Here is a 23,397-nt window from a genome sequence, read left to right on the forward strand (position 1 = left end):
ATTTCAACATAAAAAATAGCAATCTGTTTCTGTTTTATTTCATAATTAATTACTCTGACCTATTCCTCCAATCTACCGTGTATAGCTTTCCTCCGTGAGCAAGTTGAATTCATAAATCATAACTGTCATGCATGCTTTCAAGCAATACAAAAACCCACATGGGATACAAAAATATTCCACTTTGAAAAATACAGCAAAAAACAACATTATCATGTTTTTCAGTTTGTGTTTCTTTCACGAAATGGCATATAACCTCTCTTAGCATCCCTTTCTCTCTCTTTGGAACTACTCAAGTTTGCCTAACTATAAATTTCCAACAATCCAATGCTGCAAAGACACAGCACAAACGTGACCAAAACAGAACAGAAGATAGAGGCAGCTGAAAGGTCTTTCTATAAGCCATGGATGCTGAAGCAAGTGGTACCCAGAATCAAGAAGAAAAGATCCCACTCCTGAGCAATGCAGAGATTCCGGAGGCAGAGAGGAACCAGATTCAGAAAGCCATTAGTCAGACATTTGAGAGCACAGCAAACTTGGCAAACCTTCTACCTACTGGCACTGTCCTTGCTTTCCGTCTTCTGTCTCCAATCTTCACAAACGAGGGCAGCTGCGACTTGGTCAGCAAGACCATGACTGCTGTACTTGTAGCTATCTGTGGTGCCTTATGCATCTTGCTATGCTTCACAGATAGCATAAAATACAGCAAGGGGAACATCTGTTATGGGTTTGCCACATTTTCAGGCCTGTGGCTTATCGATGGATCAACCACACTTCCACCAGAATTTGCTGCTAAATATAAACTGCGGTTTATAGATTTCATGCATGCAGCGGTATCAGCTTTGGTGTTTGCAGCAATTGCATTATTTGATCAGAATGTAGTAAGTTGCTTCTTTCCAGAGCCATCTCTAGAGACAGGGGAAATCCTCACAGTATTGCCTGTGGGCATTGGCATTTTCTGCAGCATTTTCTTTGTTGTATTTCCTACAAAGAGACATGGAATTGGCGTCCCACTTTCAACAAGTTAATACTCATCTTTTACATTCATGTTTGTAATGAACTTCAATTTCAATAATTTTAATTGATTAGTGATTTATCATGTTGGGAACATGCTATATGTGGCAGTCATGTATACTTATTCTCAAATGTGGATAAATTATATAACTACTTCGGTTAGAAGCAGTTGAAGTTGGTTAGTTTCCCATTTGTATGTTGTAATGCTCAATATTGTATTGGAACCGTGTATGTAACCCCAGTCAGTGAATGGATAATCAACCCTTTTCATCACTTTCTTGTCCATGTGGTGATATGTATATTCACTTGATGGAAGAACCTCGTTATTTATATGGCATGTTATCCAATTTAGTTTTCCCTTTTCAATAATTTCGTTTAATATTTAAGGCTGTTCTAAAGCTATCACAAGAAAGACTTATCTATCAACTCATCATTAAGCCAAATATTCTACGGATAATTGATTGCTTCAGAAACCCCTAAACAAGTTGAATCTACCTTAAATAACTTGTCTTGCTCCTTGTCTCATACTTTCACAACCGTTTTCCAGAAGAGATTTGATGCATAGTTAATTTATCCTCACCATAGACTTTTAACATTAGCCTGTCATCTTCCCCTGACACAACCAGAAAGAGGATAGGTCAATATTGTCTCTTCAATGAACATTTATTCAGCATTCAGTAATAGCCATCTAAATATTGACTGTGTTTGGACTTTGGAGTAGATATCATTGAATAAACTACCAATAGAAACTATTAATTCCCTTAGGTGGAAAATTGCATTATGAAAAGAGTGAGGAGCATTTGGAATATAGCCAATTTATTGTAACTAGAGTGACAACTCCTCTTATACCTAAAACAAGAAGAGAGCAGATTATGAGTCATAACAAGTAATTTTGCAATTACCTGAATTTAATTTACCCAAGACTTTGGAAAATGCAATGCGCATACATGTGGTATAAAATTTTACAAGCTTTAACTTTCAGCTTCAACAAATTTCTGTTTCAGTTCAGCAAGCAGTAGCTCAGTGGCTTCTCTAACTCTTTTCCGATCCCAAAGTCCAACTATTACTGCATTCCATATTCCCTCATCTGGAATGCAGCCATCTAATACCATCTCATCAAGAATTCGAGCAGCTTTGTGCAGGTCTCCCCTCTTGCAAAAACATTTGACTAAACAATCAAAAGTGCCAACTTCAATTGAAACACCTCTAGTTCGTGTACTAAGATACAACTGAAATGCACGGGGTGGATCAATACTACTACAAAGGCCTTGGATCACCATGTTATGCATTCTAACATGAAGCCCCCAAGTCACTCGACTTGGCTTAATACCGCCAAGCACCATCTCATCGATGAAGTTCGCGGCTTCTTGATAGCTGCATTCAGCACAGAAGCCCTTTATGATTTTCCCGTACAGCACTGCACTTGGTTTCAAACCTTGAAGCCTCATCCTGTCAAGAACATCCACAGCTTCCCTATGCTTTCCTTCTTTGTATAGCCCATCAATTAAAGTTGTATAAGTGACATTGTTAGGCAAATGACGTTTTATAATCATCATTTCTAAAAGCTCTAATGCTCGTAATGAATGCCCACTTTTACATAAACCGTCCATCAAAGAAGTATAAGTAAAAACATTTGGCTCAATGCTGTTTCTTTTCATCTCTTCAAGCAATTGCATGGCTTCATCCAAGTTATTAGATTGGCACATCCCATGTATCATACTACTATAGGTAACAACAGATGGTGCATATTCTTTCTGCTCCATCTCATCAAACAGCTCTTTTGCCTGACTGACTTTTCCCAGTTTACATAGCCCATTAATCAATGTGCCATATGTATAAGAATCTGGCTGGCATCCCCGGTTTGGCATCTCGCGAAATATCTGCAAAGCCACGTCAATGGTTTCATTGCTCTTACAGAGGGCTTTGATTAAAATGTTGAGGGAAACAACACTAGGGGGAATGCCTGTTCCTCTCATCTCCCTGTAAAAACCAAGGGCCCTCTTTAAATGGTTTTCCTCCACAAGAATATTCATTATTGTAAGATATGACTTCACACTGGGCCGCAACTTAAAGTGTTCCATCTTCAGGAATACCCTCATGGCATCAAGTGGCCTATGCACACGTCCATAACCTCTGAAAATAGTTAAGAATATGTCCTCTGTAACCTCACAATTTTCTTGCTTCATTCTCTCAAGCAATCCTTCTGCTAACCGAAACTGGTTCACAGTAACCAACTTAGAGATCATGATACCAAAAGTCTTGTGATCATGACGAAAGCCATTGCTATATTCAGCTGTTGCTGAGTCAAACACAAGGAGAGCTCTGTGTATATCCCTTTCTGTTTTTATCAGCTGCTCAACCAGGGAATTTGTAATTTGCTTTGGCCACTTAAACAATGTTTTGGAGCCCATAACTCCAAATCATAACACAGAGAAAGAAATGACAGATTTTGAAAACTTTCAAAGGCAAAGCATCACGAACAACATTGCTCAAGGGTAGGAGCTTGTTTTATGCATAAAAGGTGTATGGAGAATTTCATCAAACATGTGTCGTGCATGATGAGGTGGGTGACCAATTCAGCCTCAACCTGGTAGAGCCGGTCAATAATCACATATTAATAATTGGAAAGAATCCCGCTAGGGAGCCAATAGATTATCAATACAATGTGTACAATGGGCTGTTTATTTGGCCTAATATGAGTTAAAAAATGAACATTCAGAATAAAATACTACTAATTTCTCAAACACAATACACCCATACTATCTAGAATAACCATTCGGGGGTACCAGGGATAATAACCATCTGATATCCTACTGAATTGAACATCCCTAAACCCCCATTGTACACATTGTAGTTGTACAGATACTCCATTGGCTCCCTATACTTCCTCAATTGGAAATGATCAAAACAACAATAAATAAACAAAGTAATATTCAAGAAGCTCAAAAACGGTTTCACCTCACTTACCTATTAAGCAAGTTGTCAAATCCGACCGGTGATCGAACCGGTCAGACTATTGGGTCATTGGTTTAACCGGTTGACCCGGTCTTATTTAACTAAAAATATAAAATAGTCAAGAACATAAATTAAAATTTGACATACATGTCTTCAATAACATTTGAACAACAATCAAGTCTCATTCTAAAAATAACCAGTACAAAGACATAAAATTAGTCGGTATCTACAATAGTATCTTAATTTGACACAATAAGAATAGCAATCCATAAACTATGTCCAAGGAGTAATTTCAAAGTCTAGGTATCTATCTTCATCTGATGTTCTTGGGATGATGGTGTTTCTGATGAAGCCATCTTAAAATTTCATAAAAGAAAAAAAAATTCAATCAACTAACTAACTCATAGCAAAACAAACCAGTATCATTACAGCAACAACAATCAACAATCAACAAAATTCATAATCAGCGATACCAATTCATAAACCAATTCAACAATTAACAAAACCACTGCATATTCAACAATTAAACCATATTCATAATAGGGGTGTTCGCGGTGCGGTTTGGTTCGGTTTTTGAAGAAAAAGCCATCCGATCCGGTCGTTTAATTAAGCTGCGGTTCGGTTTGGTTCGGTTTTTTTTTCAAGGTCATCCGAACCAAACCAAACCAATTAAAATCGGTTTGGTTTGGTTCGGTTTGTTCGGTTTTTTCAATCAAATAAAAAAAATTCTACCATACTATTATGCAATGTCATAAGATTGAAATCAACAAGCCAAAATACACAATAGCTAACAAAGTCTTGATCTAATGAAATATAATGACAATAGAATTCAAATACGACAATTAAAGAAGTTTAATAGCTCAACAGTCAACACAACTGAAAATAAAAATAAATTGTCATTAAACTGATAGCAATTAACAAAGTTATGGTGTCTTCTCCAATAAAATAGCTAAAACTTCATAATGCAAACCAACCTGAAATAAAAAAAAAAACAATTACATAATAAGAACAACAAGAACAACAACAACAATAATTATAATAATAATAATAATAATATAAGGAGAATTAAACCAGCAATGAACAAATTACAAAAACAAGCAATAAACCAAGCAATAAACCAAACAATAAACAAATTAAACCAGCAATGAACAAATTAAACCAGCAAGACAGCAATAAACCAGCCCTAAACCAGCTATAAACCAAACAGAATTGGCACTTGATATTACATACGATCTTATAAAGTTGTATGTCACTTTCACTAGAGATTCATTTTGCTTATATGCTTGTTGAACTGGTAAACTAACCCAACATTTTAATTAATACATATATATAATATAGTTGGATGAATAATTGAATATAGGAGTAGTTTCCATATTACCAAATAAGTAAAAAAAAACGTACACACAGAAGGAAAATATATATAGTTAGCGGAATAGTGAAAATTAATTGATTTTTTTTTTTTTTTTGGTTTCAATGAAAATGAATTGATTAAGAGGGAATTGAAGGAACGTTATAAGGGTTCATAGGAAAAATGGAAAGTCAAGAAAGTGTAGCTGAATTCAACAAAATTCAGAACCTTCTAAAATGTTCACATCCACGCCCACAAAACCTTCTATTTAATTCATATACAATGCATGCTAGCTAACTGCATAATTAAATCATGGCTTCCACAACATTTAAAAATACATGGCCTATTGATGATGGTCTAAGATAATTTTTAATAATTTCAGAATACCAACAAATTGGCACTTGATAATGTGAACAATAAACAATAAACAAGCTATAAACCAAGCAGAATTGACACTTGATAATGTGAACAAACAATGAACAAGCAAGGCAGCAATAAACAAGCAAGGATTGGCACTTGATAATGTGAACAAGCAATGAACAAATTAAACCAGCCCTGAACCAGCTATAAACCAAACAGAATTGGCACTTGATAATGTGAACAATAAACAATAAACAAGCTATAAACCAAGCAGAATTGGCACTTGATAATGTGAACAAGCAATGAACAAGCAAGGCAGCAATAAACAAGCAAGGATTGGCACTTGATAATGTGAACAAGCAATGAACAAATTAAACCATCCCTGAACCAGCTATAAACCAAACAGAATTGGCATTTGATAAACAATCAAACAACAAATATATAGAACAATGAAACTGGAATGATTGATTTATTGATTAACAAGTTAACAACAACCAGCAGCAATCCATCAATGAATAACCAAGTCAGCAAACAATTCAACAAACAGAACAAAATCAGCAACAATGAATCAAATTACCAAAATAAATCAATAATTTAACCAGCAACAATACCTAACAAAATAAATCAATAACCAGCAACAATGAATCAAATTAACAATGAATCAACAAGTCAGCAATAAAGTACACAATATCAATGAATCAACGATTTAACCAAATTACATACCTGATTCGGTGGCTCGGGCTCCATATCTGACTTGAATCGATGACTGAGTGGGAGACTTGAATCGGTGACTGGTGGGTGCTGTGCTGTGGGTGGCGACTGGCGAGGGTTGTGGCTCTGCTACTGCTGGGTGCGAGGTTGCGAGGGTCGGGCTCTGCTACTGCTGGGTGCGAGGAAGGAGGGTCGGGCTCTGCTACTGCTGGCGCTGGGTGCGAGCCTGCGAGGGACGAGGGTCGTGCGCTGTGTGCGAGGATCGTTCAGGCTGTGGTGCGAGGGTGGTGCGCCACTGCAGAGAGGAGAGCGCGACGGTGAGAGGCTGAGACTGAGAGCTTTGGATTGGGGGTGGGAGGCGTGGGGTTAGGGCTCGCTGAGTGATCGCGCTCAATGGAATTGGGTTTTGGCCGTTTGGGGGTGGGGTGGGGGGTTTTGGGGGGAGGGGAGTGGGTTGGTTTTTTAGGGTTTTTTTAACTAAACCGGTTCGGTTCGGTTCGGTTAGAGTTTTCCTGGTCAGAACCGAAAACCGAACCGAACCGCAAAAAAACTGCAAAACACATTTTTTCGGTTTAGTTTGGTTCTCGGTTTTGTTCGGTTTTCGGTTTTTTCGGTTCGGTTGGTCGGTTTAGTTCGGTCCGGATCGGTTTTGAACACCCCTAATTCATAATCAGCAAAACCCCTGCATATTCATATTCAGAAACCAATTCAACATTTCAATTTAACCACTGCCATATTTATTTCTAATCAGCTCATAAACCAATCAACAATAAAATTCACAGCAACAACATCAATGAATCAACTTGGAAAAAAAACTGGAAAATAAATTAAATGCTCTCCTGTTGTTGCAGAGGCAGAAGGTGGGCAACGAGCAGCAGTTCAGGCGGCAACAACCACGGAAGAGAGGCGAGGGAGGGGGGAGGAGGCGCGGCGCGGGGAGACATGAGCACTCACCAGGAAGCACAGCTGCAGGAAGAGAAGCAAGACACGAGCAGTGGAGCACACCAGGCGTTGGGTGTGTGATGGTGGACGACGACGACACGCTGCACGGCCGCAGGAAGCACAGCTCGAGCACTCACCCACGGAGGCGCGAGTGGCCGAGTTACACACCACAAACGAAGGAGAGAGGCGAGACGCGACTCGCGAGCACACGATGTGGAGGATCTGTGAGAGGCACAGCGATGGCAGCGAGCGTGTGGTGGCGGTGAACCGAGGTGAGCTGCCAGCGCTGTGCCTCTGTGGTATGCTGTTTTCGAAAGTTAGCGTGAGAGAGCTGGGGATGGGGTGGGTTCAGAGTTCAAAGTTTGCTATAAGAGAAACCAAAATCCTTTCCTCATCCTATAAATGTTTGCTGTGATGACATTGATCAATAAAGCAATTAGATCAAAAAAAACATGACCAAGTGAAGAACAAGTGAGCACTGAGCCACTGACCTTCAAAGACCACGCCGACAGACCGTTGATTCAAATCCACTTCAAGAAAGTAATTAACTAATTATCCAACAGAATCAACAATACCTCAATTGTAATTTCGGTATCAATCCTAGGGCTAGACAGAAATGTGTTTATGAACCAAGGAGATTTCCACCCTGAAGGTGATTCAAGGCTTATCCTAAAAGGTGTTTCATTAAATCTAAAATCAAACAAGCAGTCAGTCAGAAACAGTGCAACAATTGCCATCAAATAATCAACACAGTCACAATCTAAGTACAATTAAATCACAAAACAAAATAGTAAAACACAACACACAAAATCAGCAAAAAACCAGAGCTAATCACAAGACATTCACTAATCAATAAAATCACAACACACAAAACCAGAGCTAATCACAGAAACAGAGCATAAAAAAGTAAATAAAAAAACGAAGAACAACTGAACAAGTGAAGAACAAGCGAGCAAGACATTCACTGACCTTCGAAGACGATGGCGACAGACCCTTGATTGACGGACGACGCCGACCAGATGACGGCGAGAAGATGAAGAGAGCAGGGGATGCGCCGAGAGCTCGTGGAAGAAGAGAGCAGGAGTTGCAGACTTGGGGGCAGTGGCTACACGGACGGATGGCGGCAGTGGATCGACAGACCGGCGGCGGCAGCGACAGCTAGGGTTGGAGAAGAGGGAGTGATATGGTTTAGATCATTATTCTGAGAATCGGACTGGTCATCAAACCGCTCTAGTCTTGGTTCACTGATCTACTGATCCAACCGTGGTTCAACTGGAAAAACTGTTTTAGAATAAAATAATAAATAAATTATAAATAAACATCCTAAAATATAATTATAATCTAATATAAATCTTAAAATATCTTCCAAATTTAAACACTACATGAAATGTCATCAACCAAAGCCATATGATCTTATTAAAATACAAACTCAAAAGTTAAATAGTAAAAGAAATACCTAAATATTAAATGCCAACATGAAAATTTGTCATCCTATCATCAAAATTCACAAAAACTTGTTAAGTACTCAACATTAGAAGCTATTAGTTTCAACTTTAACAGAATACAAGTTCATGAACAATTAAGAAACTCTTTCAATTTTCAAAACACTTTCAACCTCTTGGTAACAAATAAAATGAATAAATTACCTCAATTCTCTTGTAACTCCTGGTCTGGGGGCTGCAGGGCACATTCTTCGCTTTAGTAAATGGTTAATCAATGATGACTTTCCAGCTCGAACCTTTACAAAGTGACATGAATAATTCACTTCAACTTAGTTATATTCATTTGAAACAAGTACTAAAGAGTGAGAACTAGTGTAAAACTTAAAAGAAAAATAAACTTATTTTCATAAAATGAAAAACACAAGAAATAGCATAAAGATTATACACAGCAATCAGATAGATTATTTTGGTTATGCAATTTGCTGATCCAAACTTTCACTCAAACAATGTGTTTCACTATATTTATATCATTTAGGAGTTATAAGAATGCTGCAACAGAGAAAGAGGTACAAAATTACTACCCATACCGTTTAAATTATGTTTTCCTTGTATAGATATTAGATAAGGAAAGAAATTCTTTTGAGCAATAAGAGAAATTCTTTTGCCAAATAATTATTAAAGGAATGACACAACTAAAATTGACACTTAATTGTTACATAACCCATTGGACGAGGAAGCAGTCCTTTGGCTCTGCATTTAATATTTACATCGCTAATTCCTTTGCTAACCGGCCTAGCTTCATTGTACCCTTTGCAATACATACAACACAGAATTAAGTATGTGGCATGTGAAACTTCCTAACAAGAGGTCAAGAGCTAGAAAGAAATTAGTTTATAGCAGCAGCAGCATAACAAATCCATTTTTAGCACTAATTTCAACAACAGTTACCTATTCCATAGTCAAGTGCAAAACCTGTTCACAAGAGCAGAACCTGTTCGATTCACATCAATTTATATTTTTTTCATATTCATTAGAACAAAGATACTTAGTAATGCAATGCAGCAAACTGAATTACCCATGACATTATCAGTCTACAACTTCTATGTATATATCATCTGCAATAAAAGGAAAAAGTGAAAAACCCCAGTAAGCAGCGCCACTAACCTTCGACGGAGAGCAGGACGATGAAGAGACGATGGCGAGCGGCGAGACGACGCGAGCAGCTCGAAGCTTCGAACAGAGAAGCCACGAATGGATGGACGACGTGCCGAGCTAGAACAGAGTCTGGGTTTGGGACAGGGGAAGGAGGAAGCATCGGAGGCGCCAACAACCACGACCGGCGGCGGCGGAACCGATGAAGAAGCTAGGGTTTGGTTTGGGTTTTGAACTTTGAAGATAATGGGTGGCTTTACTTTCCCTTTCTTTGCTGTACTGAGTAACACGAAGGAGGGAGTGTGGGTCTGGGGGAAGGGGCGTGGACTTGGGGTTTCGTTTTTTCTTCTCAAATTAAGCAAACGGCGTCGTTTTCTAAGAACCAGCTGGTTCTCGGTCCGGTCCAACCGGCCGGTTCTCAAATTTTAAGCGGTTTTTAAATTTACGGTTTTAGACATCGGATTGAATCATTTTCATCACCGGTTTTTTATTGGACTAGTTCGACCGGACAGTTCGGTCCAATTTTCAGAACCATGGTTTAGAGTTCTGCAGCTTGAGTGAGTGAGTAAGATGTGAAGAGAGATGCTCAAGTGCTTAGCCAAAAATGACACCGTTTTCTTTGAACCAGCCAGTTTCAAGTCCGATCCAACCGGGAAATTCTTGGCCGGTTTAGCAATTCTTCAATGGTTTTCTAACCAACGGTCAAGAGGCTAATCGAACCGTGATTGCTGTCGGTTCACTGTTAGATCGGTCAAACCGACTGATTTGGTTCGATTTTTAAAACCATGGTTCAGACTTCAGAACTAGCCTAGGGGTTTTTGGTTTTTTTAAAAATACGTCAAACGATATCGTTGTGGGGTTTTAGGGACAGGGGTTTTAAATATTTCAAAACCGATCCAAATTTCTCAAATCTGATGGTTCACTAATTTTTATAAATTCAACCGAGTCAAACCGGTTCTCACCGGGTTTGTTTCTTATCCAGTCCAATGTCTAGATCGGATTGACCTAGAGACCGAGTTGTCGGCTTTTCAAATTGACTACTTGTGCGGTGGACGAAATTGTGATCATCAATATTGGCTCTTTGGCATATACACAAAAACTATTGTGTCTCTTGGTTAAATTCACAACTCCGTTCAACTAACCAGCAAGTGTACTGGGTCGTCCAAGTAATAAACCTTACGTGAGTAAGGGTCGATCCCACAGAGATTGTTGGTATGAAGCAAGCTATGGTCACCTTGTAAATCTCAGTTAGGCAGATTAAACTTGTTTATGGGTTTTCGAAAATAAAAATAAGAAAATAGATAGTAAAAAGGATAGAAGACTTATGCAGATTCATTGGTGGGAATTTCAGATAAGCGAATGGAGATGCTGCATGGCTCAAGGACGCCTGCTCTCCTACTGCTTCTACTCAATCCTTCTTACTCCTTTCCATGGCAAGCTTTATATAGGGGTTCACCATCAGCTGTGGCTACTTTCAATCCTCTCGGGAAAATGATCCTATGCGGTTGTCAGTCGCACGGCTAATCGTCTGGAGGCATCACCCATGGTTGATGGCTACATCCCATCCTCGCAGTGAAAACTAATGCTCACGCACTCTGTCACAGTACGGCTAATCACCGGTTGGTTCCCGCTCCTACTGGAATAGAATCCCTTGATTCTTTTGCGTCTGTCACTAACGCCCAGCAGGTTGCAAGTTTGAAGCACGTCACAGTCATTCATTACCGGAATCCTACTCGGAATACCACAGACAAGGTTAGACTTTCCGGATTCCCAGGATCCTACTCGGAATACCACAGACAAGGTGAGACTTTCCGGATCCTCATAAATGCCGCCATCTATCTAGCTTATACCACGAAGATTCTGTTGGGAATCTAAGAGATACACATTCAAGCTCTGTTGCATGTAGAACGGAAGTGGTTGTCAATCACGCGCGTTCATAAGTGAGAATGATAATGAGGGTTACTTATCATCACATTCATCATGTTCTTGGGTACGAATGAATATCTTGGAATAAGAATAAGAGAAATTTGAATAAAAGAAAATAGAACTTCATTAATACTTGAGGTACAGCAGAGCTCCACACCCTTAATCTATGGTGTGCAGAAACTCCACCGTTGAAAATACATAAGCAAAGGGTTCAGGCATGGCCGAATGGCCAGCCCCCCTAAAACGTGATCAATGATCTCCTAAGATGAAGAATAAAATAAAACTGAGACCAAAGATGAAACGTGGTCAAAAAGACATCTAATACAATAGATAAATGTTCTATATATACTTAGACTAGCTCCTAGGGTTTACATGAGTAAGTGATTGATGCCTAAATCCACTTCCGGGGCCCACTTGGTGTATGCTTGGGCTGAGCTTGATTAATCCACGAGCTGAGGCATTTCTTGAAGTTGAACTCCGAGTTATGACGTGTTTTGGGCGTTCAACTCCGGATCATGACGTTTTTCTGGCGTTTAACTCCAGACAGCAGCGTATACTTGGCGTTCAATGCCAAGTTACGTCGTCATTCTTCGAATAAAGTATGGACTATTATATATTGCTGGAAAGCCCTGGATATCTACTTTCCAACGCCGTTGAGAGCGCGCCAATTGGAGTTCTGTAGCTCCAGAAAATCCATTTCGAGTGCAGGGAGGTCAGATTCCAACAGCATCAGCAGTCCTTTTGTCAGCCTTCTTCAGAGTTTTGCTCAAGTCCCTTAATTTCAGCCAGAATTTACCTAAAATCACAGAAAAACACACAAACTAGTCTAGAAATGTGAATTTAACATAAAAACTAATGAAAACATCCCTAAAAGTAGCTTAAACTTGCTAAAAACTATATAAAAACAATGCCAAAAAGCGTATAAATTATCCGCTCATCACAACACCAAACTTAAATTGTTGCTTGTCCCCAAGCAACTGAAAATCAAATAGGATAAAAAGAAGAGAATATACTATAAATTCCAGAATATCAAATGAATATTAATTTAATTAGATGAGCGGGACTTGTAGCTTTTTGCTTCTGAACAGTTTTGGCATCTCACTTTTTCCTTTGTAGTTCAGAGTGATTGGCTTCTCTAGGAACTTAGAATTTCGGATAGTGTTATTGACTCTCCTAGTTAAGTATGTTGATTCTTGAACACAGCTACTTATGAGTCTTGGCCGTGGCTCTAAGCACTTTGTCTTCCAGTATTACCACCGGATACACAAATGCCACAGACACATAACTGGGTGAACCTTTTCAGATTGTGACTCAGCTTTGCTAAAGTCCCCAGTTAGTGGTGTCCAGAGCTCTTAAGCACACTCTTTTGGATCACGACTTTAACCACTCAGTCTCAAGCTTTTCACTTGGATCTTCATGACACAAGCACATGGTTAGGGACAGCTTGATTTAGCCGCTTAGGCCTGGATTTAACTTCCTTGGGCCCTCCTATCCATTGATGCTCAAAGCCTTGGATCCTTGCTACCCTTGCCTTTTGGTTTTAAGGGCTATTGGCTTTTTCTGCTTGCTTTTTCTTTCTATTTTTTTTCGTCATTTTTTTTTCACTGCTTTTTCTTGCTTCAAGAATCAATTTCATGATTTTTTTCAGATCATCAATAACATTTCTCTTTGTTCATCATTCTTTCAAGAGCCAACAATTTTAACACTCATAAACAACAAGATCAAAAATATGCACTGTTCAAGCATTCATTCAGAAAACAAAAATTATTGCCACCACATCAATATAATTAAATTAAATTCAATAATAATTTCGAAATTTATGTACTTCTTGTTCTTTTGAATTAAAACATTTTTCATTTAAGATAAGTGAAAGACTAATGGATTTTATTCATAGCTTTAAGGCATGGTTACATACTAATGATCATGAAGTAGAGACACAAAACATAGATAAACACAATAATTAAAAACCGAAAACATAAAGAAATAAAGAACAAGGAATGAATCCACCTTTAGTGGCGTCTTCTTCTTGAAGGACCAATGATGTTCTTCAACTCTTCTATGTCCCTTCCTTGCCTTTGTTGCTCCTCCCTCATTGCTCTTTGATCTTCTCTTATTTCTTGGAGAATGATGGAGTGCTCATGATGTTCCACCCTTAATTGTTCAACATTATGGCTCAAATCTTCTAAGGAGGTATTGAGTTGCTCCCAATAGTTGTTGGGAGGAAAGTGCATTCCTTGAGGCATTTGTTGATGATGAACTTCCTCATGTTCTTCTTGAGGGCCGTGAGGAACTTCTCTTGTTTGCTCCATCCTTTTCTTGGTGATGGGCTTGTCTTCTTCAATGGAGACATCTCCATCTATGATAACTCCAGCTGAGTAACATAGATGGCAAATAAGGTGAGGGAAGGCTAGCCGTGCCATGTGTGAAGGCTTGTCAGCTATTTTGTAGAGTTCATTGGAGATGACTTCATGAACTTCCACTTCCTCTCCAATCATGATGCTATGAATCATGATGGCCCGATCCACAGTAACTTCAGATCGGTTGCTTGTAGGAATGATAGATCTTTGGATGAACTCCAACCATCCTCTAGCTACAGGCTTGAGGTCCAGTCTTCTTAGTTGGACTGGTTTGCCTTTGGAGTCTATTCTCCATTGGGCACCTTCCACACATATGTCCATTAGGACTTGGTTCAACCTTTGATTAAAGTTGACCCTTCTTGTGTAGGGGCGTTCATCACCTTGCATCATGGATAGGTGAAACGCCAACCTCACATTTTTCGGACTAAAATCTAAGTATTTCCCCCGAACCATTGTGATATAGTTCTTTGGATTCGGGTTCATACTTTGATCATGGTTCCTAGTGATCCATGCATTGGCATAGAACTCTTGAACCATCAATATTCCGACTTGTTGCATGGGGTTGGTTATGACTTCCCACCCTCTTCTTTGAATTTCATGTCGGATTTCCGGATACTCATTCTTTTTGAGCTTGAAAGGGACCTCGGGGATCACCTTCTTCTTTGCCACAACATCATAGAAGTGGTCTTGATGGCTTTTGGAGATGAATCTTTCCTTCTCCCATGACTCGGAGGTGGAAGCTTTTGCCTTCCCTTTTCCTTTTCTTGAGGATACTCCGGTCTTAGGTGCCATTGATGGTGATGAAAAACAAAAAGCTTAGGCTTTTTACCACACCAAACTTAAAATTTGCTCGCCCTCGAGCAAAAAAGAAAAGAAAAGTAAAAGAAGAAGAAGAGAATTTGGTAGAGGAGGAGAGAGGTGGGTTCGGCTATATGAGAGAAGAAGGGGTTTGTGTTGTGTGAAAATGAAGAAGAAAGGAGAGGTATTTATAGGGAGAGGGAGGGTGGGAATTCGGCCATTTTGGGTGGGAATGGGTGGGAAATTGAATTTGAATTTTATGGAGGTAGGTGGGGTTTATGGGGAAGAGGAGGTTGATGTGAATGGTGCATGGGGTAATTGGGAAGAGGAATTGAGTTGATTGGTGAAGGTTTTTGGGAAGAGTGACATGGGGAAGAGTGGGAATGAGATTTAGATAAGGAGAGTGTGATTAGGATTAAAAGAAAAGGTAGGTGGGGATCCTGTGGGGTCCACAGATCCTGAGGTGAAAAGAAATACCATTTCTTCACCATATAGGCATGTAAATTGCCTTCATGCATCATTCTGGCGTTCAAACGCCCATTGGTGCATGTTCTGGGCGTTAAACGCCCATGTAATGCATGTTTCTGGCGTTGAACGCCAGTTTCATGCTTGTTTCTGGCGTTCAGCGCCAGTTTGTCCTCTGTGTGCACATCCTGGCGTTAAACGCCAGGTTGTTGCTTGTTTCTGGCGTTCAGCGCCAAAATGGTGCTCTGTTCTAGCGTTGAACGCCAGCCAGATGCATCTTACTGGCGTTGAACGCCAGTCTGCGCTGCCTCCAGGGTGAACAATTTTTTTCTTCTGTTTTTGACTCTGTTTTTAATTTTTTTGATTTTTTCGTGACTCCTCATGATCATGTACCTAATTAAACACAAAAATAACAAAGAAACAAAATAAAATAAAATTAGATAAATAAAATTGGGTTGCCTCCCAACAAGCACTTCTTTAATGTCAATAGCTTGACAGTGACTCTCATGGAGCCACAAAGTGATCAGGTCAAATTAGTGTGGTCCCAACACCAAACTTAGAGTTTGGATATGGGATCTTAACACCAAACTTAGAGTTTGGTTGTGGCTTCACAACACCAAACTTAGAGTTTGACTGTGTGGGCTCTTCTTGACCTTGAACTGAGAGAAGCTCTTCATGCTTACTCTCTTTTGTCACAGAGGGATGGCCATGTGCCTTAAACACAAGGTAGTCCCCATTCAATTGAAGGACTAACTCACCTCTGTTGACATCTATCACAGCTCCTGCTATGGCTAGGAAAGGTCTTCCTAGGATGATGCATTCATCATCTTCCTTCCTAGTATCTAGGATTATGAAATCAGCAGGGATGTAAAGGCCTTCAACCTTTACTAGCACGTCCTCTACTATTCCATAAGCTTGTCTTATTGACTTATCTGCCAATTGTAATGAGAACAAGGCAGGTTGCACCTCAATGATCCCCAGCTTCTCCATTACAGAGAGTGGCATAAGATTTATCCCTGACCCCAGATCACATAGAGCTTTTTCAAAGCTCATGGTGCCAATGGTACAAGGTATTAAGAACTTTCCAGGATCTTGTTTCTTTTGAGGTAGAGTTCTCTGAATCCAAGTATCTAGTTCATTAATGAGCAGGGGAGGTTCACTTTCCCAAGTCTCATTACCAAACAACTTGGCATTCAGCCTCATGATAGCTCCTAAGTATTGAGCAACTTGCTCTCCAGTCACATCTTCATCCTCTTCAGAGGAAGAATAGTCTTCAGAGCTCATGAATGGCAGAAGGAGATTTAATGGAATCTCTATGGTCTCTGTATGAGTCTCAGATTCCTCAGGATCTTTAATAGGAAACTCCTTCTTGCTTGAAGGACGCCCCAGGGGGTCTTCCTCACTAGGATTTTCGTCCTCCTCCTCCCTAGTGCATTCGGCCACTTTGATCAAATCAATGGCCTTGCACTCTCCTTTTGGAATTTCTTCTGTATTGCTTGGGAGAGTACTGGGAGGAGTTTCAATAACTTTCTTACTCAGCTGGCCCACTTGTGCTTCCAAATTTCTAATGGAAGATCTGGTTTCATTCATGAAACTGAAAGTGGCCTTTGACAGATCAGAGACTATATTGGCCAAATTAGAAGTGTTTTGTTCAGAATTCTCTGTCTGTTGCTGAGAAGATGATGGATATGGCTTACTATTGTTCAGCCTATTGCGTCCACCATTGTTAAAGCCTTGTTGAGGCTTTTGTTGATCCTTCCAGGAGGAATTTGGATGATTTCTCCATGATGGGTTATAGGTATTTCCATATGGTTCACCCATGTAATTAACCTCTGCCATGGCAGGGTTCTCAGGATCATAAGCTTCTTCAGAAGCTGCCTCTCTAGTGCTGTTGGATGCATGTTGCAGTCCATTCAGATTTTGAGAGATCATGTTGACCTGTTGAGTCAACACTTTGTTCTGAGCCAATATGGCATTCAGAGCATCAATTTCAAGAACTCCTTTCTTCTGAGGTATCCCATTATTCACGGAATTCCTCTCAGAGGTATACATGAACTGGTTGTTTGCAACCATGTCAATGAGTTCTTGAGCCTCTTCAGGCGTTTTCTTCAGGTGAATAGATCCACCTGCAGAATGGTCCAATGACATTTTCGAAAATTCAGAGAGACCATAATAGAATATATCTAACATGGTCCATTCTGAAAACATGTCAGATGGACATCTTTTGGTCAGCTGCTTGTATCTTTCCCAAGTTTCATAGAGGGATTCACCATCTTTTTGTTTGAAGGTTTGAACATTCACTCTCAGCTTGCTCAGCTTTTGAGGAGGAAAGAATTTATCCAAGAAGGCAGTGACCAGCTTATCCCAGGAGTCCAGGCTATCCTTAGGTTGTGAATCCAACCATATTCTAGCTCTGTCTCTTACAGCAAAAGGGAAAAGCATGAGTCTGTAGATTTCAGGATCAACTCCATTCGTCTTTACAGTCTCACAGATCTGCAAGAACTCAGTTAAAAACTGATAAGGATCTTCAGATGGAAGTCCATAAAACTTGCAGTTTTGTTGCATTAATGCAACTAGTTGAGGCTTAAGCTCAAAGTTATTGGCTCCAATGGCAGGAATGGAGATGCTTCTTCCATCAAACTTGGACGTTGGCTTTGTGAAGTCACCAAGCATTCTCCTTGCATTATTATTATTATTATTTTCGGCTACCATATCCTTCTCTTGTTCGAAAATTTCTGAAAGGTTGTTTCTGGATTGTTGTAATTTAGCTTCTCTTAATTTTCTCTTCAGAGTCCTTTCAGGTTCTGGATCAACTTCAACAAGAGTGCCTTTTTCCCTGTTCCTGCTCATATGAAGGAGAAGAAAACAAGAAAAGAAAGAGGAATCCTCTATGTCACAGTATAGAGATTCCTTTATGTTAGTAGAAGAAGAAGGGGGTAGAATGAAGAAAAAAATGAATAGTCTGTTTAAAGAGTAAGGATAGGAGAGGTGAAGAGAAGTGTTAGTGATTAATTAATTAAATAGAATAAGAGAAGAGAAGAGAAATTTTCAAAAATAAAATTTGAAAAAGGGGTTAGTATTTTCGAAAATTAAAGATGAAATATAACTAAAATTAAAAATTTAAAACAAAAAGAAATTTTTTGAAAAAGAGAGGGAGAATTTTCGAAAATTAGAGAGGGAAAAGTAGTTAGGTGGTTTTGAAAAAGATAAGAAACAAACAAAGAGTTAGTTAGTTGGTTGAAAAAGATTTGAAATCAAAATTTAAAAAGATAAGAAGATAAGAAGTTAGATAAGATATTTTGAAATCAAATTTTGAAAAAGATAAAATTTTTGAAAAAGATAAGATAAAAGATAAAAAGATAAGATAAAAATTTTAATAAAAAGATATTTTGAAAAAGATTTAAATTTTTTAAAAAAACTCAACTAACAAGAAACTACAAGATAAGATTCTAGAACTTAAAGATTGAACCTTTCTTAACAAGAAAGTAACAAACTTCAAATTTTTGAACCAATCACATTAATTGTTAGTTAATTTTCGAAAATTAGATATAAAAGATAAGAAAAAGATTTTGAAAATATTTTGAAAAAGATTTTTGAAATTTTCGAAAATTATAAAAAATGAAAAAGATATGATTTTTGAAAAAGATTTTGAAAAGATAAGATTTTTAAAATTGAAATTTTGACTTGACTTGTAAGAAACAACTAATTTTTAAAATTTTTGACTAAGTCAACTCAAATTTTCGAAATTTATGAGAAAAATAAGGAAAAGATATTTTTTTGATTTTTTGAATTTTTAATAATGAGAGAGAAAAATACAAACATGACCCAAAACATGAAAATTTTGGATCAAAACACTTAATGCATGCAAGAACACTATGAATGTCAAGATGAACACCAAGAACACTTTGAAGATCATGATGAACATCAAGAACATTATTTTGAAAAATTTTTGATGCAAAGAAAACATGCAAGACACCAAACTTAGAAATCTTTAATGCATGGAAAATATGAATGCAAAAGTGCACAAGAAAAACAAGGAAAGACACAAAATAAGAAAACATCAAGATCAAACAAGAGGACTTATCAAGAACAACTTGAAGATCATGAAGAACACTATGAATGAATGAGATTTTCGAAAAAATGCAAAAAAAAAAATTTAAAAGCATGCAATTGACACCAAACTTAAAAATTAACATAAGACTCAAACAAGAAACACAAAATATTTTTTATTTTTATGATTTTCTAATTTTTTTGTATTTTTATTAATTTTTTTTCGAAAATATAGTTTGGAAAAACGAAAAATAAAAAGAAAAATTTTTGAAAAAGATTTTGAAAAGAAAAGTACCTAATCTGAGCAACAAGATGAACCGTCAGTTGTCCATACTCGAACAATCCCCGGCAACGGCGCCAAAAACTTGGTGGACGAAATTGTGATCATCAATATTGGCTCTTTGGCATATACACAAAAACTATTGTGTCTCTTGGTTAAATTCACAACTCCGTTCAACTAACCAGCAAGTGTACTGGGTCGTCCAAGTAATAAACCTTACGTGAGTAAGGGTCGATCCCACAGAGATTGTTGGTATGAAGCAAGCTATGGTCACCTTGTAAATCTCAGTTAGGCAGATTAAACTTGTTTATGGGTTTTCGAAAATAAAAATAAGAAAATAGATAGTAAAAAGGATAGAAGACTTATGCAGATTCATTGGTGGGAATTTCAGATAAGCGAATGGAGATGCTGCATGGCTCAAGGACGCCTGCTCTCCTACTGCTTCTACTCAATCCTTCTTACTCCTTTCCATGGCAAGCTTTATATAGGGGTTCACCATCAGCTGTGGCTACTTTCAATCCTCTCGGGAAAATGATCCTATGCGGTTGTCAGTCGCACGGCTAATCGTCTGGAGGCATCACCCATGGTTGATGGCTACATCCCATCCTCGCAGTGAAAACTAATGCTCACGCACTCTGTCACAGTACGGCTAATCACCGGTTGGTTCCCGCTCCTACTGGAATAGAATTCCTTGATTCTTTTGCGTCTGTCACTAACGCCCAGCAGGTTGCAAGTTTGAAGCACGTCACAGTCATTCATTACCGGAATCCTACTCGGAATACCACAGACAAGGTTAGACTTTCCGGATTCCCAGGATCCTACTCGGAATACCACAGACAAGGTGAGACTTTCCGGATCCTCATAAATGCCGCCATCTATCTAGCTTATACCACGAAGATTCTGTTGGGAATCTAAGAGATACACATTCAAGCTCTGTTGCATGTAGAACGGAAGTGGTTGTCAATCACGCGCGTTCATAAGTGAGAATGATAATGAGGGTTACTTATCATCACATTCATCATGTTCTTGGGTACGAATGAATATCTTGGAATAAGAATAAGAGAGATTTGAATAAAAGAAAATAGAACTTCATTAATACTTGAGGTACAGCAGAGCTCCACACCCTTAATCTGTGGTGTGCAGAAACTCCACCGTTGAAAATACATAAGCAAAGGGTTCAGGCATGGCCGAATGGCCAGCCCCCCTAAAACGTGATCAATGATCTCCTAAGATGAAGAATAAAATAAAACTGAGACCAAAGATGAAACGTGATCAAAAAGACATCTAATACAATAGATAAATGTTCTATATATACTTAGACTAGCTCCTAGGGTTTACATGAGTAAGTGATTGATGCCTAAATCCACTTCCGGGGCCCACTTGGTGTATGCTTGGGCTGAGCTTGATTAATCCACAAGCTGAGGCATTTCTTGGAGTTGAACTCCGAGTTATGACGTGTTTTGGGCGTTCAACTCCGGATCATGACGTTTTTCTGGCGTTTAACTCCAGACAGCAGCGTGTACTTGGCGTTCAACGCCAAGTTACGTCGTCATTCTTCGAATAAAGTATGGACTATTATATATTGCTGGAAAGCCCTGGATGTCTACTTTCCAACGCCGTTGAGAGCGCGCCAATTGGAGTTCTGTAGCTCCAGAAAATTCATTTCGAGTGCAGGGAGGTCAGATTCCAACAGCATCAGCAGTCCTTTTGTCAGCCTTGTTCAGAGTTTTGCTCAAGTCCCTCAATTTCAGCCAGAATTTACCTGAAATCACAGAAAAACACACAAACTCATAGTAAAGTCCAGAAATGTGAATTTAACATAAAAACTAATGAAAACATCCCTAAAAGTAGCTTAAACTTGCTAAAAACTATATAAAAACAATGCCAAAAAGCGTAAAAATTATCCGCTCATCATTGTGTCAGTCTGGTTTTTTCAACTATGTCTATTATCAATTCAAACATACTCTCCTAAGTGTTACAACAAACGAAACTAAGGCTGCATTTGGAAAGAAGGTTGGGATATAGAGACTGAGAGATAGAGACTAAGAGACAGAGACCGAGAGACAGAAATTAAGAGACAGAAACTAAATTAAGTTTCTGTATTGTGTTTGTTGTAAAATAAACTAAACTTAATTATGTCTCATTATCATGTTTTGTTTAAGATAAATATGGTGACTGAGGAATAGATTTAGATTTTGAAAAGTTAAATGAGATTATTTATTAAAAAAATATTATAAAAATTTCAATCACCATCTTTATAAATTTCAATCATTTGTGTTTCTATTTTTTGGAAGTCTTGAGATAGTGCTTGGTTGATGCATATGTTCGTTATAGACATAGGCATAAAAGTACATGTCTAATGTTTGTTTTGTAAGGCATAAATTTATAAAGGACATGGTTACTCACACTTGCACACTAAACACATGTAATTTGTGTCTCTTCAAAATGGTGACACAAAAATTTTTAAAGCTGGACACATATTATACTATTTTTTTTAGACAATTTTACCCTTGCTAAATTTATAAAATTTCTAACACTACCATCCTTCCTACATTCCCTCCCACTTCATCTTTCTAAAGGAGTCTCAATTCCTCCATCTCCTCACCTCCATTTTTCTTTTCTTCATATTGATCTATTCCTCTTTCAATATAACTAAATCTTGTTTTCTTTCTCCTCTTCATCTTCGTCTATTCACCTTTTTTCTTCTTTTTCTTTGGCTATTTCTCTTCCTCTTTTACTTCTTGTTGCATCAAACTTTGTTTATGTCCAAATCCTCCATTGTTGCTGCTCTGTGTCGCATCTATCATTGTCTCTAATGTCATCAGCTTTCAGATCTACCATTATTCTTTTTTTTTTTTGACTTGCTTCTGTCTCCGTCTCTCTTGTTCAATAACTTCATCATTTTTGCCATATTTGAGCTCGAAGTTACAACAATAGTTACTAGCCTTACTAGTGGATCTTTGAACTGAAGATAGAAGAAAGAACTTGGTGTTGTTGAAGGCAAATGGCTAGAATCGTTTGATGATGGAGCATTCTTTGCTTTTATATATACACTATATATATATATATATATATATATATATATATATATATATATATATATATATATATATATATATAATATTGTATATTTAATTTAATTTATTTTATTTATCTGAATTTTGATTAATGTTTGTTAAATATCTTAGGTTATTTTGTTTGATTAATTTTTTTATTAGTTCAAGAGTTGTTAACTATGGTAGAAAAATGAAGGTGGTTGTTTAGACAGTGACAGAAAAAAATAGTAATGGTAGTGGTGGTATAATAGTATTTATTGGTAAGGACAATATTGATATTTTATAAAGACTTAATTTGTTGTTGTATTTTGTGCTTACTTATTAAATAAATTGAAAAAAATATTTGTGTCACTATATTTATATCTTCAATATTTATATATTTGTATTTATGTTAAAATATACATAAATCAAATACAGTATGCAAAACTAAATTTTTAGTTATAATCTCTAGCTATCAAATTCAATATTATGTTTCATTTCTCTAATTCTAGGAGTTAAACTTCAAAGTGGACCCTGATATTCACAAATTGCACTGATTTAATCC

General features: G+C 37.9%; 2 protein-coding genes across 10 annotated transcripts; one reads left to right on the plus strand and one right to left on the minus strand.

The window, feature by feature from the left end:
* Position 1: 1 nt before the first annotated feature.
* LOC112714539 (pentatricopeptide repeat-containing protein At5g46100) lies at positions 2-10,265 on the minus strand. 9 transcript variants are annotated; one of them, XM_072204415.1, is made up of 9 exons: positions 9,934-10,245; positions 8,974-9,065; positions 8,784-8,818; positions 8,297-8,608; positions 7,819-8,017; positions 6,398-7,736; positions 1,914-4,940; positions 1,507-1,624; positions 2-981 (listed from the first exon to the last, which is right to left on the minus strand). In XM_072204415.1, the coding sequence occupies exon 7, from the start codon at positions 3,420-3,422 to the stop codon at positions 1,983-1,985; it is 1,440 nt and encodes a 479-aa protein (XP_072060516.1). In that variant the 5' UTR covers positions 3,423-4,940; positions 6,398-7,736; positions 7,819-8,017; positions 8,297-8,608; positions 8,784-8,818; positions 8,974-9,065; positions 9,934-10,245; the 3' UTR covers positions 2-981; positions 1,507-1,624; positions 1,914-1,982. The 9 variants fall into 9 exon arrangements, with proteins under 9 accessions (XP_072060516.1, XP_072060514.1, XP_072060517.1 ...); XM_072204413.1 differs by lacking the exon at positions 7,819-8,017 and having other exon boundaries at positions 6,398-7,067; positions 9,934-10,265; XM_072204416.1 differs by lacking the exon at positions 8,784-8,818 and having other exon boundaries at positions 9,934-10,250.
* On the plus strand, positions 402-1,161 carry LOC112714541 (protein DMP6). Its single transcript, XM_025766156.3, has one exon. It carries the CDS (start codon positions 402-404, stop codon positions 1,023-1,025), a length of 624 nt encoding a protein of 207 aa, XP_025621941.1. The 3' UTR covers positions 1,026-1,161.
* Positions 10,266-23,397: the final 13,132 nt, after the last annotated feature.

The sequence above is a fragment of the Arachis hypogaea genome, chromosome 10, assembly GCF_003086295.3.
Source record: "Arachis hypogaea cultivar Tifrunner chromosome 10, arahy.Tifrunner.gnm2.J5K5, whole genome shotgun sequence".
NCBI lineage: Eukaryota > Viridiplantae > Streptophyta > Magnoliopsida > Fabales > Fabaceae > Arachis > Arachis hypogaea.

Coding starts and splice junctions, on each gene's coding strand:
- LOC112714539 (XM_072204413.1), bottom strand. CDS start 3,422: ATGGGCTCCAAAACATTGTTTAAGTGGCCAAAGCAAATTACAAATTCC.
- LOC112714541 (XM_025766156.3), top strand. CDS start 402: ATGGATGCTGAAGCAAGTGGTACCCAGAATCAAGAAGAAAAGATCCCA.